Genomic DNA, 15,906 nt, shown 5'->3' on the forward strand with positions numbered 1-15,906 from the left:
GCAAGAAATTCTTGATTCCACACCCCGCTCAGCCTCCCATCTGAGCCAGTGTTTCTTCCTTTGAATGTTCTGTGAGTCTCAGAGCTGTGACAGGCATTCTAGACTCAGGAGTCAGGAACCCTGTGATGACTGTGCAACCAACTGCTCAGGAGGTTTCACTGAGCATCTCTGGATCTGAACGTCACCATTTAAGACGAAGAAGTTACTGGCATTGGGGCTGGGGATCTTATTCTGGGGCCTGTACTGCACATTGCAGGATATTTAGCATCAATGGCCTCTGCTCAATAAATGCTGGCAGCGTTCTCCAAATATTGTAAAAACCAGCAATGACTCCCTCCCATACACATAACCAGATGTCCCCCAAATTGGGGCGGGGGGAGTGATCCTACCTTCTGCTGAAAATCACCTTGTAATCAATCACCAAGTTTCCTTGTAGCTCTCTATTGCTTCATTCTATTTGAACTGTAAATCCATTCTGGAAGAACCAACCTCATCTTAATCCATTCTCCCTTCCTCCAAGCTTCCCCAGAGTCCAGAGAATTAAGTGGGTGGGTAAGTACCATCCCATATTCCTGAATGTGGGTGAAAGAGACAGAAAATTCCAGCTCTTTCCTCCGGGAATGTTCTTACCAGCCAGAACTAGAAATACCCTCCTTGTGCCTTGACTGATAGAAGAGGAATGGGTAATAACCCACCAGGTTGTAGCAGATGAGGATCAAAGCAAGAGGGAAATTTTGAGATAAAACTCTCCAGAGCCTGAGCATTTAAATTTTTTCCTCTTTGGAAATTAAACTGCTGATCTTTCTAGGTTGTCCTTTACAACCTCTGAGATTTTGTTAGGATAAATATAGGCAATGAAATCCTCCTACAGCAAAATTCCAAGTCCTAAAATGTTGTATTTTCTCTTTGTGTGAGAAATACATTTAAAATATATAAATTGTGTCTCTATACATATGTAATACCTTTTCCAAATTCTGTTCTGCTATTCAGAGTAGGACATTTTGGGCTTATGTTGGAGATAAATGTATGTTGATGTTTTACAGTATCTCCTGCAGTGCAGCTACTGTTTAGTGGCAGCAATAAATAATAACCACTGGCTCTAATTGCTTAGAGAATTGCCAAGTGATAATCTGTGATGTAATTAAGTAAAAGAAACCAATGTTGTCTTTAACCACCTCCATTAAATGATTCCCTACAGAGGCATCTGACCTTCCATAAGTAAAGTTACCTTAAGGGGCAAAATTAACCCTCTAAGCACACTCCCTCAGCTAGGAAAAGTCAACCAAACCCTGCGTTGGTTTTGTTGTTGTTGTTAAATGAACTATGTAGAGCCTATGTTTATTTTTTTATGAACGTTTCAAGAGTTACCTTTTGTTTTGATTCTGATTCCCAAAATAAACAGGGTAAAGATATGAGCTTGTGTTTTGACTGGGGGTCCCTAAGTGAGTTCATGGGAGCTTCCAGGCCACTGGTTTGGGAAGAGGGTGCAAGGAGAGGGCACTGCCATTCTTTCATCTCCATAACCCACCACCTGAATTGGGCTGGGTTGGGGCCCAGGGAATGTGCATGTGGAACCTCTTCTAGGAGAATTCTAGAAATTCCCACATCTCTCTTCTGACATGTCTGGTCCTGCCAGGTAACTATAATAGGCAGCGCACTCAAGGTCCAACCTGTCTTCTGAAACCTCCAAAGGGGATTTTTCACTGAAGTACATGTTCAGTTCTGGAAGAAAAGTACGCGGGGTTCGCAAAAGGCTTGTTCCTTCTGGGCATGAAATATATTTATCTTAGTTTCAGAAGGATGATCAAACTGCTTGTCATTATTGCAATTTGTGAACCATCACAAGCATTGTAGGAGTTGATCAAGACCAAAAAGTCCTCCTGTCAGACTAGCCTCAGTGGTGCCAAAGCTCAGAAACAGTATAAACAGTGCTAAGGGGCTTCCTGAGCCTGATAGCTGCGATGGTCGTGGGAGCCTTATATCTTTCTCTCTCTGAGAATCCAATAACCGTGAGGTGTCTTGAGGAAGATGAAACAGCTCAAGGGTGATAGCCAGATAGAGGATGCCTATCTGGAAACCAGCCAACAAGTTGCATTTCTAGCAGAGTAGATTATAAAGCTCTCCTGAATATATTATCTACAAAAATAAGCTTTTTCTTTCCATTATGTAATGATTTCCTTGTGTCTCTCTCCTTTTAATCATGCATACCTTTGATTGCTTGCTGCTGTTTAAGTAGCTTATGACTAGAAAGCTAGAATTTTCAAAAGGGGAAAGGATAAACCAACTTTGAAAACTTCAATCAGATTGCAGACTCCCTGAATTCAATCAGTCTCTGTCAAAGCTTCTGATGTGAATTGCCCATATTTTTCAGGGTTGAGACTCCTAGTTACAGGCAACTAAGTTTAGAACCTTGGGACTTCTCTTGGTTTTAAGATCTTGCTATCCTGCCAGAAGACACTGATCTCTTCATTAAGTACAGAGGTTTGGAGTTTTCATTGGAGATGGGCAATTTTATGAACTAATTAAAATGATGAGATGCTGCATACTTCCAACTCAAGTCACAGGTATGCCTTCCATGAAAGGTAACATCTATAGAGTTGTTTTGCTAATGCACTATTTAGTTCAAACTGTCTTGCACACAGTTTGTGATTTCAGAAAGGAATCTCTTGATTGCAAGAGTGATTGCAGCATATCACTCAGAGGGAAGGACCTCAGGAGGGCAAAACCATTCCAAGCAGTGTAGTACCACGGGAGGTATGTTTTCCTAAAATGCCTCCTCATCTTATTGTCCAATGTCTTACCCTGAAAGTGATTTTATGGCTATAAGAGCCAGACAGACTTAGAGGAAAGAATATTCCATTTCAAGCAGTGGCTAGTACACTACCATGAACTCCACGCAAGATCTATAAATATCAATTGAATTCCACTGTAAGTAAGAGTAATGTGGCCACTCATATTCATTCACCCATGTCAGAGGAGATCTTGCTGTTTGTGACCCCAGTTAGGCTGATATGATCATAGCTCCATGTCTAGTCTTAAGTGCTTTCTTTGCATTCTTGAGACTCTTCCTAGTTTTTACTTTTCTGAAGCTCCTCAGCCAAAGAGTTACCAGAATAGATAAGCATGAAACTAATTTGTCATAGTCATTTAGTAATGGATGGAATGCTCAGAGCTCACTCCCATTGGGGTGTTTTTTCTTCCATGGCTGCTGCTCCCTATAGGCCCTGGCCCAATCCCCATCTAGAGGGCTAATGAAATAAACCTCTTCCTTGCTTGCATTTTGGCTGTCTTCAAGTGGTGTTTTGGGACCAGTTCTTTCCCAGTGGGCTAAGAATCTTGTGGTATACCAGCCTTCCTATCTGTAGACATCCATCTAGCATTTATTATTAACTGTTCTAGATTGTAATCTTCTTACTGCCCACACTAACCTTATGTGAATACAGCCACAGCCCTCTCCTAAACCAAAATTAATCCTTTTTTTAAAATAAATTTATTTATTTTATATATTTAGTTTTGGCTGTGTTGGGCCTTCGTTGCTGAGTGTGGGCTTTCTCTAGTTGCAGTGAGTGGCAGCTACTTTTTGTTGCGGCGCACGGGCTTCTCATTGCGGTGGCTTCCATTGTGGAGCGTGGGCTCTAGGCACGCGGGCTCAGTAGTCGTAGCTCACGGGCTCAGTAGTTGTGGCTCGCGGGCTCTAGAGTGCAGGCTCAGTAGTTGTGGTGCACGGGCTCAGTAGTTGTAGCTCGCGGGCTCTAGAGCACAGGCTCAGTAGTTGTGGCGCATGGGCTCAGTAGTTGTAGCTCGTGGGCTCCACAGCGCAGGCTCAGTAGTCGTGGCTCACGGGCTCAGTACTTGTAGCTCGCGGGCTCTAGAGTGCAGGCTCAGTAGTTGTGGTGCACAGGCTTACTTGCTCCTCAGCATGTGGGATGTTCCTGGACCAGGGATAGAACCTGTGTCCTCTGCATTGGCAGGCTGATTCTTAACCACTGCGCCACCAGGAAAGTCCCCCAAATTAATCTTAAAGCCTGGTTTTCTTTCCAATTCTTGTATACATGGTACTTAGTAGCATATTATTTTATAAATATGAGCCATGATGGAAAAAGGGCTTAAGGACATACATCTGCCATCACTGCTCCTATCAATGAGCATAAGAGGCATTGAAGAGGAAGAAAATGTACCCAGTGGTGCTCCCAGAGTGGGTTTTGTCTATTTTTAGTGTTTCAAAGCTTCCAACAGGTTGGTTTAACGTTTGCCTTCATTCATTTACTAAGAATCATTTATTCAGCATCTACTATGCATAGGTACTAGTGATTTACAGGGATTCAAAGACAAATACTACACACGTCCAGCCCTGATGGAGCTCATGGTCTAGGTGAGAGAGGCAAGTGGTCCCTTCTTGCAAAGAGAACAGGAAACATTCTCTTCTGCAGACATGGCTTCTACTTAGGGTGATATGTCATCACTGGAGTGGCAGGAATGCAGACCCCACACAGCCATGCACTTCTAGGCACCCCCTTGACAGCCCCGAAGTCAAGTCATATTAATAACTAATATTAATATTGTGCGTTGCTGTCCTGGGTGCTGATTCTTACCGTGTAAGAACTAGATACAACTAGAGCACCTCTAACGCACTTCCTACCCGGCAGAGCTCCTTTTGCCCTTAGTAGCACCTCTGACCTTCCTCTCTTTACATCCGCATCCAGCTCTCACTCACTACATTGCAATGGCCTCCTCTGAATGGGACTCTGCGTCTCCAGTCTCCTAACTCCAATCCACACAATCTGTTACCAGTTCAAATCTTCCTGAAGCATAACTGCTGCTGCTCCCTCACTCTGCATAAGCAGCCAGTAGTTCTCCCAGCAAGCGGGATGAAGCCGGATCACGATTCTAACCTTATTGCTGCGCTCCTTTACCCTTGCCCCAGCGGCACTGGCAAACGTGCCGCTGCTCCCAATACAACAGTCTCTGCACCCTCAGAACTTACTGTTTACGTGGCCCCTTCTGCCCTTTCCCTTCTACGTCCAGCATCCAAACCTTCCCATTCTTCACAGCCCAACTGAAGATGTTCTGAAACCCCCCAGCCATGGGCGACCTTGCCTTATAACTCCCAAACACTCTGCAATTCCTGTTACTTTCCACCTGATATCATGTCCACTTATGTAATCATGAAAACCAACATGTCCATCAACTCACGCTATGGATAGAACAAGTCAGTTGCTCTATGACTCTGTGTACATGAGCTCATGTTATCATTACCAGGGAGGTAGGTGCTATGATCCTCGTTCTACAGATGAGGACACTAAACCACAGAGATAAAACTCACCCGCTAAGTTTACACACAACAGCTGAGATTTGAATCAGTCTGCTAACTCCAAACCCTATGCTTTTAATGACTATGCTTCACTGCCTCCCATGTATGTATTTTTTTTGTGTGTGTGTGGTATGCGGGCCTGTCCCTGTTGTGGCCTCTCCCGTTGCAGAGCACAGGCTCTGGACGCGCAGGCTCAGCGGCCATGGCTCACGGGCCCAGCCGCTCCGCGGCACGTGGGATCCTCCCGGACCGGGGCACGAACCTGCGTCCCCTGCATCAGCAGGCGGACTGTCAACCATCGCGCCACCAGGGAAGCCCCCATGTATGTATTTTTTAATGTCTTCTACTGGTTTCCATCTACTAGCAGAAAAGTAAAAAATATCCTTTTATCCTGTATGTTTTCCACAAAGTAAAATTTTGTCATATCTTTGAATAAATGCCTTCCTGATTCCTTATCCAGTTCTAGGTACTTCAAAACTTTTAAAATAAAACATTGATGATACATTTCATTAACTGTTTACGTGAGCAGATAGGAGCATTTGATGTTAATTTCATTCTCTTCAATTCTTGGGAGAATTTAGAAGCACTTGGACCAAATGTAACAAAATATTGTTTTTATTTATTCAAACCATCTTCTCATTTAAAATAAAAAAGCCTGAATGGAGGCAACCCTAAAGGATGAATTCATTGTTTGTGTACACACACACAGACACACACACACACACACACACACACAGATGATTTAGACACTTGCTCACCACAGAAACACAAACAAGGAAAAACCCTGGCAAATTGGAATTTGAAAACTTTAGTTTCAGTTTTAATGGTGGATATGAATACTTTGCATTCTTGTGTCTATATCCTGAGATGGATGGGCCTGTCAGGATTGGTCTAAAGAAACAGTCTCTTATCTTCATACTTTGAGTGAGAGAACACTGCCTTCACCATTTACATCACTATTTTCTCTGTACTAGTTCAAAAGCCGGGCCCTGTTCTTAGACAAGAACATTATCCTCTATGTACTGTTCTCCATAAGCAAATGCTTGAGTTGGAGGTGAGTTGGGGCTCCCTCCCTCCCTTCCTCCTCCCTCCGTTTCCCCTTTTTTCTTCCTTTCTTTCTTTCCTCCTTCCTTCCTTTCCTTCTCTTTCTTTTTCTTTTCCTTCTTTCTTTCCTTTCTCTCTCTTTCTTTCCTTCCTTCCTTCCTCTCTCTCTTTCTTTCTTCTCTCTCTTTCTCTTCCTCTTTCCTTTCTTCCCTGCTTTCTCCTTCCTTTTCTTTCTTACTCCTCTTAATCATATGAGCTTCATCAAACCATAGGAGGCGGGGTTAAATCCCAGGCTTCTGTTCTCTGGGAGACCATCCCTGCTAAGAAAAGTAATTAACTAACTGACTTTCCAGCTAACATTCAGGGTAATACATTTAAGATTAAGGTCTTGCAAATATTAGTTCTACCACAGCAAAGCTAAACATTTTTGTTAGCGTCTTCCTTGACCTAATATTATCTGAACACAATCATTTTTTTTTTACTTTTTCTTGATTACCTCATTTAGAAATATAGATTTGTTTGCCTAGATGCATAATGACACACAGAGACCAGCCAGCTGAAACCTGATTCACATACAAATGATGAGAACCCATTTAGGAAAGTATATCACCCGAATTCCCATTCCAAACCACTTATCAAAGACCCTCAGCCCTAGAAGAGGAGAAAATAGGTTCATCTGGACAGAACACAGTGGAGTTTTGCACATTTCCTATTGTCCTGTTGCCATCACCACCATGAAAGCAGCGTAACCAAGAGGAGTATCTCTCTATTCCATGCCAGTACAAATCCTGCCTCCCATCCTATTGGGATGAACTCTCCAATTCACAAAGCCCCTTCGCACATGTAATTTTGCCTAACTGTGCCATAGCCCCTACATGGAGAAACAGGAGATCACCCCACATGGGACTTCAGTCTTCTACACAGAGTTGCATGCTTGTTGAGTGGCAGAGCCAGGATGCCAAGCCCCTGAGTACAGACCCTTTTGCCACTTTACGCAGAGGGTTCCTGCCATGTCTAGAGGCCAAAATGCATGAGAAGAGTTGCAGAGGGAGCACATATTCCTCTCCATGGTGGCTTAGGCAACGTTATCAGAAAAGGGGCAAAGTAGGAACTGTGAAAGTCAGGCTGTGGTTATTTTAGTAATCCACTTTGAAAGAAACTTCAAATGGGATGAAGAGATAAAGAAACATACTCAGATGCAATGTTTCTGCACCTGCCGCAAATAGACATTGGTGGCCAACCATCTGCACAACTAGTCTGTGGTTTAAGGAGGAACCTGAAAATCTCCAAGCGACAGTCATAAACACAATGATATTGATTGTAAAGTGAAGAGGTTTCAAGAACTGGCCGAAAGAGCTTTAACTACTAATATTAACAGACTTCTTGCTGTTATAGGCAGAAGAATTAGCATAGAAATATGCACTGTGATTTCAGAATTAACTAAGAGGCTTCCCACCACTTTTTCTGAGAAATAGTGTCACTGACAACCACATCATGTCTTTAAGTGGTTATCTGATCACAGGGAGTCTCTTTTTTCTTATATGCATCTAGCCCTGGGATCTAGGTTCTAAAATCTCCACTAAAAATTCAAAGCACAAAGGAGTCACTTCTTGAAACTTAAATATCTTCTTATAGATAAAACACTATTTTCCACTATTTTGCATCGCATTTGTATTATGCTGTTGACTTCGATTTTAAAGCCTCAGGTGGCAATGTTGGGTGCTCAGTTCATAAAAACAACAGTAGAACTACAATTGCATCAATTTTCGTAATCTCTAACTGCTCATAATATAATGATGAACCTCCACATATAAACCATTAATAAGTCCTAATTAATACAAAATTATCCTTCTTTTGAGACAAGTTCTTTACATTTCACTGGCAATTTGCAATTCACAGAGCTTTCGCACATTTTCACATTTGAGCTTTTCATTATCAAACTAGAACTGATATAAGCCATAGCTGACTATGTAAATGCCTTGCAAATTATAGAAGAAGACTGAAAAGATATAAGTATCCACTTGTCACCTGTTAGTTCATTTTGAGATAAGTGCTCAGCTACACTGATAGAACTGCTATTGTAGGCGATACAGAAAGTAATTGCCCCCTCTCTGGTTTATTAGCATTAAACCGCGCTGTAAGTCTAAATGAGTTGGGAGAATGAGGAAATTCCGGAAATTCCGGAAGAGGTTCATGGAAACTTACCATGGCAGATTACAAACTCCAGTAAGCAGTTTAAAAAACTTAACTTTTTACCTAGAACCATTGTAGATTTACAGAATTGTTGTGAAGATAGTACAGAAGGTTTCTCTATCCCCTGCATTGGGTTTCCTTATTATTAATATCTTACATTAGTATAGTATATTTATTACAACTAATGAACCAATATGATACATTATTAGTCACTAAAGCCTACGCTGTATGCAGATTTCTTTGGTTTTTACCTAATACCTTTCTTCTGTCCCAGGATCCCATCCAAAATATCCCATTACATTTAGTCTTCATGTCTCCTTAGGCTCATCTAGGCTGTGACGGTTTCTCAGACTTTCCTTGGTTTTTTATGAACTTGACAGTCTTGAAGAGTACCAGTCAGGTGTTTTGTAGAATGTTTCTCAGTTAGAATGTGCCTAATGTTTTCCCCTTGACTAATCTGGGGTTATAGTTTTGGGGGAGGAGGATCACAGAGGTAAAGTATGATTTTCATCATCATATCCAGGGGAACTACTCTCAACATGATTTATCTCTGTTGATGTCAACCCTAGTCACCTGGCTGAGGAAGTGTTTGTCTGGTTTCTCTTGTAAAGTTATTCTTTCTCCCTCCCTTTCCACACTGTACAAGATCTTTGAAAAACAGTCACTATGCTCAGCCCACACTTAAGGAGTGGGAAGCTATGTTCCACCTCCATGAGGGTGGAGTAACTACATAAAGTATTTGGTATGTCAAATTATAAAAAGCTGAGAGGATTTCACAACTCAAAGATATCATAGATAAGAAAGAGGAAGAAGATGAGGAAATCCATTTGAGGAAGCCAGGAAGTAAGGAATTCAAGCTAATGATCAGCTAAGATATAGGCGGCGGTCACACCCCTCAACAGGTGTAAGCCTCATGACTTGAGACCCATTCCATTCAACTTTTTGCTGCCCAACTTTCTAGTTCTAGAAAAGTGAAGTACTCAAACATTTGGAAACTAGAGTGAATTCCAAAATTATTTTACTTTTCTCCTGGGATCACCCCGTAAGTATAATACTTCATTCATTGCAAATGCCTACCCATCAGTAAGGTTCTGGTCTTGAAAATGCATAAAATAGTTTTCAAGTTTCCAAGAGTCAATGTTTCTTTCTTGGGAGTGAATACAAGTGGATACGTGATGGAAGAGGGGCTATCTCTCATTTACAGAGGAGTAAAATGCGGTAGCAATTAAGTGATTTGCTAAAGATCTTCATCATCAATGATGTCTGTCTTCACTATTCAACGAAAAGGGCTATCTCAAAATTCTCCAAAGATCTACTTGTTGTCAAATACAATAGCCCTTTCTCCTTCCTTATTCTCCTTCATCTTTCTGTTGCATTTGACTTGGTTACCTACCTTCTGGTATTGGGTAGCTATTAATTTATAACAAACCATCCCCCAACTCAATGGCTTAAAAAAGCAATCATTTATGGTTGCTCACACATCTGTGGGGCAGCTAGTGTTTATCTAGGCTGGGGTCAGCTGGGTGGCCCTGGTTCTTTCAAAGATCTGCTAGCTGGCTGGCTGGCTGGGGAGTCCTTCTTCTCTTCAGTCTAGCAGTCTAGCTGGGGCATATGTTTTTCCACGGCAACGGCAGAAAGCAAGAGAACAAGTAACATCTGAGGTCTCTAAGAGCTAGGCCCCAAATGGGTACAGTCATTTCAGTCACATACCATCAGCTAAAGCAAGTCACATGGCCAAAGGGCAAGAAATACACTCTCATCAGTGAGGTCAACACACAGCTAGTGTGTGGATGCTCAGATAAGTGAAGAATTGGGGTCAGTAACGCAATCTATCATTTCCTTCTTGAAACACTACCCCCCCCCCTTTTTTTTTCTTTTAAAGAAGATGTTGGGGGTAGGAGTTTTTATTAATTAATTAATTTATTTTTGCTGTGTTGCGTCTTCATTTCTGTGTGAGGGCTTTCTCTAGTTGTGGCAAGCGGGGGCCACTCTTCATCGCGGTGCGCGGGCCTCTCACTATCGCGGCCTCTTGTTGCGGAGCACAGGCTCCAGACGCGCAGGCTCAGTAGTCGTGGCTCACGGGCCTAGTTGCTCCGCGGCATGTGGGATCCTCCCAGACCAGGGCTCGAACCCGTGTCCCCTGCATTAGCAGGCAGATTCTCAACCACTGCGCCACCAGGGAAGCCCTACCCACCTTTTTAAAAAACACATGACTATCATGATTCTCTCACTTTTTATTTCCTTAACCTTTCTTCGTTTAACCTCAGAACTGTATGTAAGCTTTACATAAGGCTTAGCTTTTCTAAGTTTCCTGATTCTCTCCATGTGTGTATTCTTGCTAAGAAAGCTTATCCAGGATCAGACTCTCTAATTCCAATGGTTATTTGTAGTTTACCATTGGGCATTTCCATGTTTTCCTTTGGAATTGCCGGAGCTCACAATCTTTGGTCTCACACTCTGCTTAAATCAATGTTTCTTCCCAATACAAAGCTGTATCTCTCAAAAAGACTTGGGTCTTTAGATCATATTTGCTATGAATGCAAAAACAAAACTCAAAGCCCTAGTGAAAACTCACCCTACATTAAGGAATTTGACATCTCTAAAATTTAGAAGAGAATATATGTAAAAGAAAATGATGAGAACATTATTAAAAACCACTTCCTATGAGAAATGGTTAAAGTTACTAATATATATATTTTTAAATCTAGAGATTATATAGGGTGTCATGTCCACCATGTTTAGATAATTTAGTGTGTGGTATAGGAAGACCTGAGGTTCTCTTCTTTGTAGCAGAACTATACTCAGTGGGTGGATTTGGGGGAGGAAAAGTTTTGCTTGATATAAGGAAGACATTTTTAGTTAGAAGAACTGTACAGAAACAGAATGGGCTAATATCTGTATTTTTCACATGTCACTCCTCGTTCCTGAAATGTCTTACTCTTTTTCCCACTTATCCAAAATCCTATTTACCCTTCAAGGCTTAGCCCAAGCTTTCATTCCTCTGTAAGCTCTTCCTAATTACTCAAATTTTATCGATCCCTTTCAACTCATTTTGCTAATCTCCTACCCCACCCCAACCAAATTAAGGGCTCTTTGAAAGTAGAAATAGGACATACTATTCTATAACTTCAAGTATTAAACAGAGCTCTGAGCTTATAATAGCCATTCAGTAAATTCTTACTGGTTTTTTGTTTGTTTTGTTTTTGTTTTATTGAAGTATAGATGATTTACAATATTGTGTTAGTTTCGGTAGTACAGCACAGTGATACAGTTTTAGGTTTTTTTGCAGATTACCTTCCATTATAGGTTATTACAAGATATTGAGTATAATTCTTTGCGCTGTACAGTAAATCCTTGATGTGAATCTATTTTATGTATAGTAATTTGTATCTGTTAATCCCATATTTAATCACATATTTTCTGATTTCCAATCTAGAATTAGATTTGGTTATAATTTGAATCAGATTGAAATGCTCAGGAATCTGTTCATTTCATCTGGTTTCACAAGACGATACAGCTTCTGAATGTAATGACAGCCTGAACAGATTTTGCCAGCACTTGACATCCACAGAATTTAGAGATCCTTTAAGATCTTAAATTTTTAGCTCAAATAATTTGCTGGGAGAATTAGCAAAGTACACCATCATTTCTTCGTGTCTGAAAATTATTTAAAACAAAAATCAACTGGTGACTGGGAATATAGGATGTGGAAGAACACATCCAACACTAGAGAACTGTCACTCTAGTTTGTATTCAGGTCTACCTGTTGTCATAGTTACTGCTGTACTGCAAGCGATTTCCTTCCTGAATCACATTCTGCAAACCTTCAGTGAAAATAAGCTATTCTTCTTGCTTTATTTTTCTCTATTCATGAATTGAGGCTAAAAAATAGCATCAATTGCACAGTTGTTTTTACACTTTGAGCAAGATCTTAACCATCCAAAAAGAATAAGAGGTTTAATCAAAACAAGTGCCTCTGATGAAGGCCTTACCTCATTTTTTCAGCAATATTCATTAAGTAGCTAGATACTGGGGCCACAACTATGATTATGGCCCAGGAGGGAGAGACGAGTAAGGGATGCATTTCAATGAAATGCAATCAGGTCTGTGGTGGAAGCAAGAGACTAGAGACCCAAGGAAACACAAAAGAGAGACATCTTGTAAAGTTTCGCATTCTGGTCAGATCAAAGGGAGGTTCCATCCTGTGATTCTCAAAGCATTGTTCCTGTGAAGTTTAGCAAATGTATTTTCTGTCACTTTGGGTACAGGACACTGGTGTTACCCTGCAGGCTGGGCTCACGGAGCACAGGAGTGAGGCAGCCGGTGCTTCACACACAAAGTCCTATCACCTGCTAATATTCATGCACAGCCTCTCCTTTCTGCTTTGGCTGCAGGAACTCCTTCACTGACATCCTCCGGGCCATCCTGCTGTCACTGGAAGTCCTTATTGAAGATCCGGAGCTTCAGATAAATGGTTTCATTTTAATTATAGACTGGAGTAATTTTTCCTTCAAACAAGCCTCCAAACTGACACCATCAATCCTCAAACTGGCCATTGAAGGGTTGCAGGTATGTTCAATGAATGGACCATGCGAGATAGTATGTGATTGTGTGCTCTTTTCTTATTGCAACCCAAGTAATGTTTGCCTTTGAGAACGGAAAAAGAAAACTTCGATAGAATCCACCTGTGAATACTCTGTATTTTTACCCCAGCCTGAGTTGAGATGATTTTTTTAAAAAAATTAGCCTCCATTTTCATTAACAACTCTAAACTATTGTTACCACGGGCACAAATTACCTACCGGTGTGATTATGAATAAAGCTTGGAGGTGTTTAGCCAAATCCGTGTGAGAGTTCACACAAATTAAAACTAGAAAACATCTACTTTATGAGTGTGCCCTTATACTGCAGTGGCATGGAAGCTTTCCAGCGTTTCTGGAAGCATCTTTGCACATGAAAATATACCCGCTGGATCCTCACTTCTCTGAAGGCAACGTGCTGAGGTGTTTGTACTAAAGTAAATCATTTCAGTGCAAAGGAAGCATATGGAACTCTACTTCCTGTTTGGATGACCAGTTGTCAGGACTTTGGGGAAGGGCTTTTTGCGCTGTGTAGAGGTTAGGGGAGTCAGTTCCTGGGGTCCCTTCTACTTTTAAGGACCGGTGATTCCATGAAAAGTAGCAAACTCAGAGCTAAGCAATGCTGCTTAGCTTCCTGGTGATGCATTATCATTGTACAAAAGAAAAGGCATAGTTCAGAAAGATCCTGAATCAGCATAGATAAAACTCAAGTCCCTTCTTCATTTTGTAGGAAGATCGACTCCCATCCGACGGCAGTTACGTGCAGCTACATAGGTCACGAGCTATTTGTTAATTCCCAGATCAAGCAGCCAGTACTCAAGCTCTTCAAAGTACAAGACTGGGAAGCCCATTTCAATCACCCATCATACTCTAGTGTGATGAGTAATTGGTGGGCCTGTTTCTTAAACTGTGGCTGATTCACATTAGGCTCCCAGCAAATAGGCAGCACTTACAGGGCCTCTGATAAACTCATGTTTATTGAATGGAACTTATTTTGTTGAAAGGGTTTCCTATTTCAGAAGAGGAACAAGTACACACTGTTCCAAGAATGCCACATTATCCTGGGGAGTTACATCACACAGTGTATCGGGGGCACATTTTTAAATTTGCTTTTGCATTTCTAGGCTACAGAGGATCCTGCCTTGCCTTAAAAACATCTCAGTCATAGACTTGTTGGTCCTTTATTGTCAGTCCCTTTCTCTTAGCCGTCTTTTTCTCCAGCGTCCTCTCATCTAAGCCTCTGAACATCTGATCTTTGTCTCCTTAAAGCTTTTATCAAAGGGAGATTTAAAGTAAGCTGCAAGGTTTATTTCATTCCCTATAATTATGCTGGCCATATTTCCAGGATTTTCTGTGGTGTAGTACAAGCATCATATAATTTTATCTTTCTAAAAAGAGATAATTCATTACATGTGTAAGTAGCTGTGATTCAAATTCTACGTATTTATAAGATTTTTCATAAATCAGGAAGAAAAATGTACTTTTTCCAACCCTGTGTTCCAATTTTTATTTCTGGAAATGTGTGGATTATATAACATGTCCCCTGCCAACTTCTCTAGGCTAATGTGGGTCTTACTGAGTCAATGCATGCGAATGTGTTTTAAAACATAAAGCTGTATATAAGTTTGTAATATATTTTTACAAGAAATACTAGATGACCTTTTGTGGGGCAAAGCGAGTCCTATCTGGGCCTTCTCTCTTCATGTACCAGGGTCCAGGTTGAACTCCACAACGTCCTGTAGCTCTGGTTAAAGAATAGCCTCTACTGGGCGAAGGGGAGATGCATGGGGTCAGGGTCAGAGTGGAGAAAAAGTACCTCCTCCCATCATCTCACAGAGCAATGGTCTGGACCTCTCTGTTGCTAAACAAGGTAAACTCCCTTGACTGTGGGAAAGCATCAGGCCTATCAGGCTGACTGGATTGGGATGCAGCTTTTTCTGTGAATTCCGCCTGCCCGGACCCTGAAGACCTAAGAACTCTTAAAAAGGTGCAGACCCTCCTGCCAGGAGAAGGAAGCCAGTGATCCTAGGAGAAGCTGAGCTTGGATGCAGCTCCTCTGTCTGGGATATGGGCTCCTTGTCCTAACGAGCTTGTTGGCTTGGTTCTTGCCCTACAGTGGGTGGTCAGCTCTGGCCAGCCACTGGCAACTTCTTGCTCCAGGCTATCCTCTCTCAGGCTTTGCGGGAATTCAGACACCATGGTCACCTCCCTACCAGCTCACCCAGGGACCTTTTATCACTGCAGGGATTGCTTCCATCCACAGTGTAACCATTAACTGCTTATGGCATTTCAAAAAAGTCTTAACTGATACTAGCAGAATTCATGTCTTTGTGGTCACACTGTGGTACAAGGAAGATCCCATACAGGTCTCCACTTGTCAGCCACGAAAGTTCAAGATAAATTTCATAACACCACTGGCATGGGTAAAGGCCATGGACTTCACTGGAGAAAAGGAAAGGGTCAGTGAGAGATGAGAAGTCACTGCTGTTCTTTTTTCCTGTGCATCATCAGAGAGGCCCAAAGAGGTTCAAGTGTCCTGTAGACATGCAGGAGATTGCAGGGGAGGGAGACCCTATGTTCCAGTGAAGGGAACTTGCTTTCTCTGCTGTCCTGACTTTTGTGGGGTAGATGTGAGAAAGTAACCTGGCACGGGGCTACTCATCAGACTACTTTTGTGCTAGGCCATCTGGTTTGGGGTTTCAGCTGTTCATAGGCGTTCTCTAGGATTACCTACGGATCAACTCCTAGAGGATCTGGGGCCCTGAAATATGGCAACCC

At 41.8% G+C, this 15,906-nt stretch overlaps 1 protein-coding gene across 1 annotated transcript in view; it reads left to right on the forward strand.

Moving 5' to 3' along the window:
• The window catches only part of CLVS1 (clavesin 1), a 141,734-nt gene that overhangs the window by 42,405 nt on the left and 83,423 nt on the right, over positions 1–15,906 (forward strand). The window contains exon 2 of the mRNA XM_060116097.1: positions 12,943–13,117. Within this exon, the coding sequence (XP_059972080.1) occupies positions 12,943–13,117 (175 nt within the window). The remainder of the gene's footprint in view (positions 1–12,942; positions 13,118–15,906) is intronic.

This window comes from Mesoplodon densirostris, chromosome 13 (assembly GCF_025265405.1).
Source record: "Mesoplodon densirostris isolate mMesDen1 chromosome 13, mMesDen1 primary haplotype, whole genome shotgun sequence".
Lineage (NCBI taxonomy): Eukaryota > Metazoa > Chordata > Mammalia > Artiodactyla > Ziphiidae > Mesoplodon > Mesoplodon densirostris.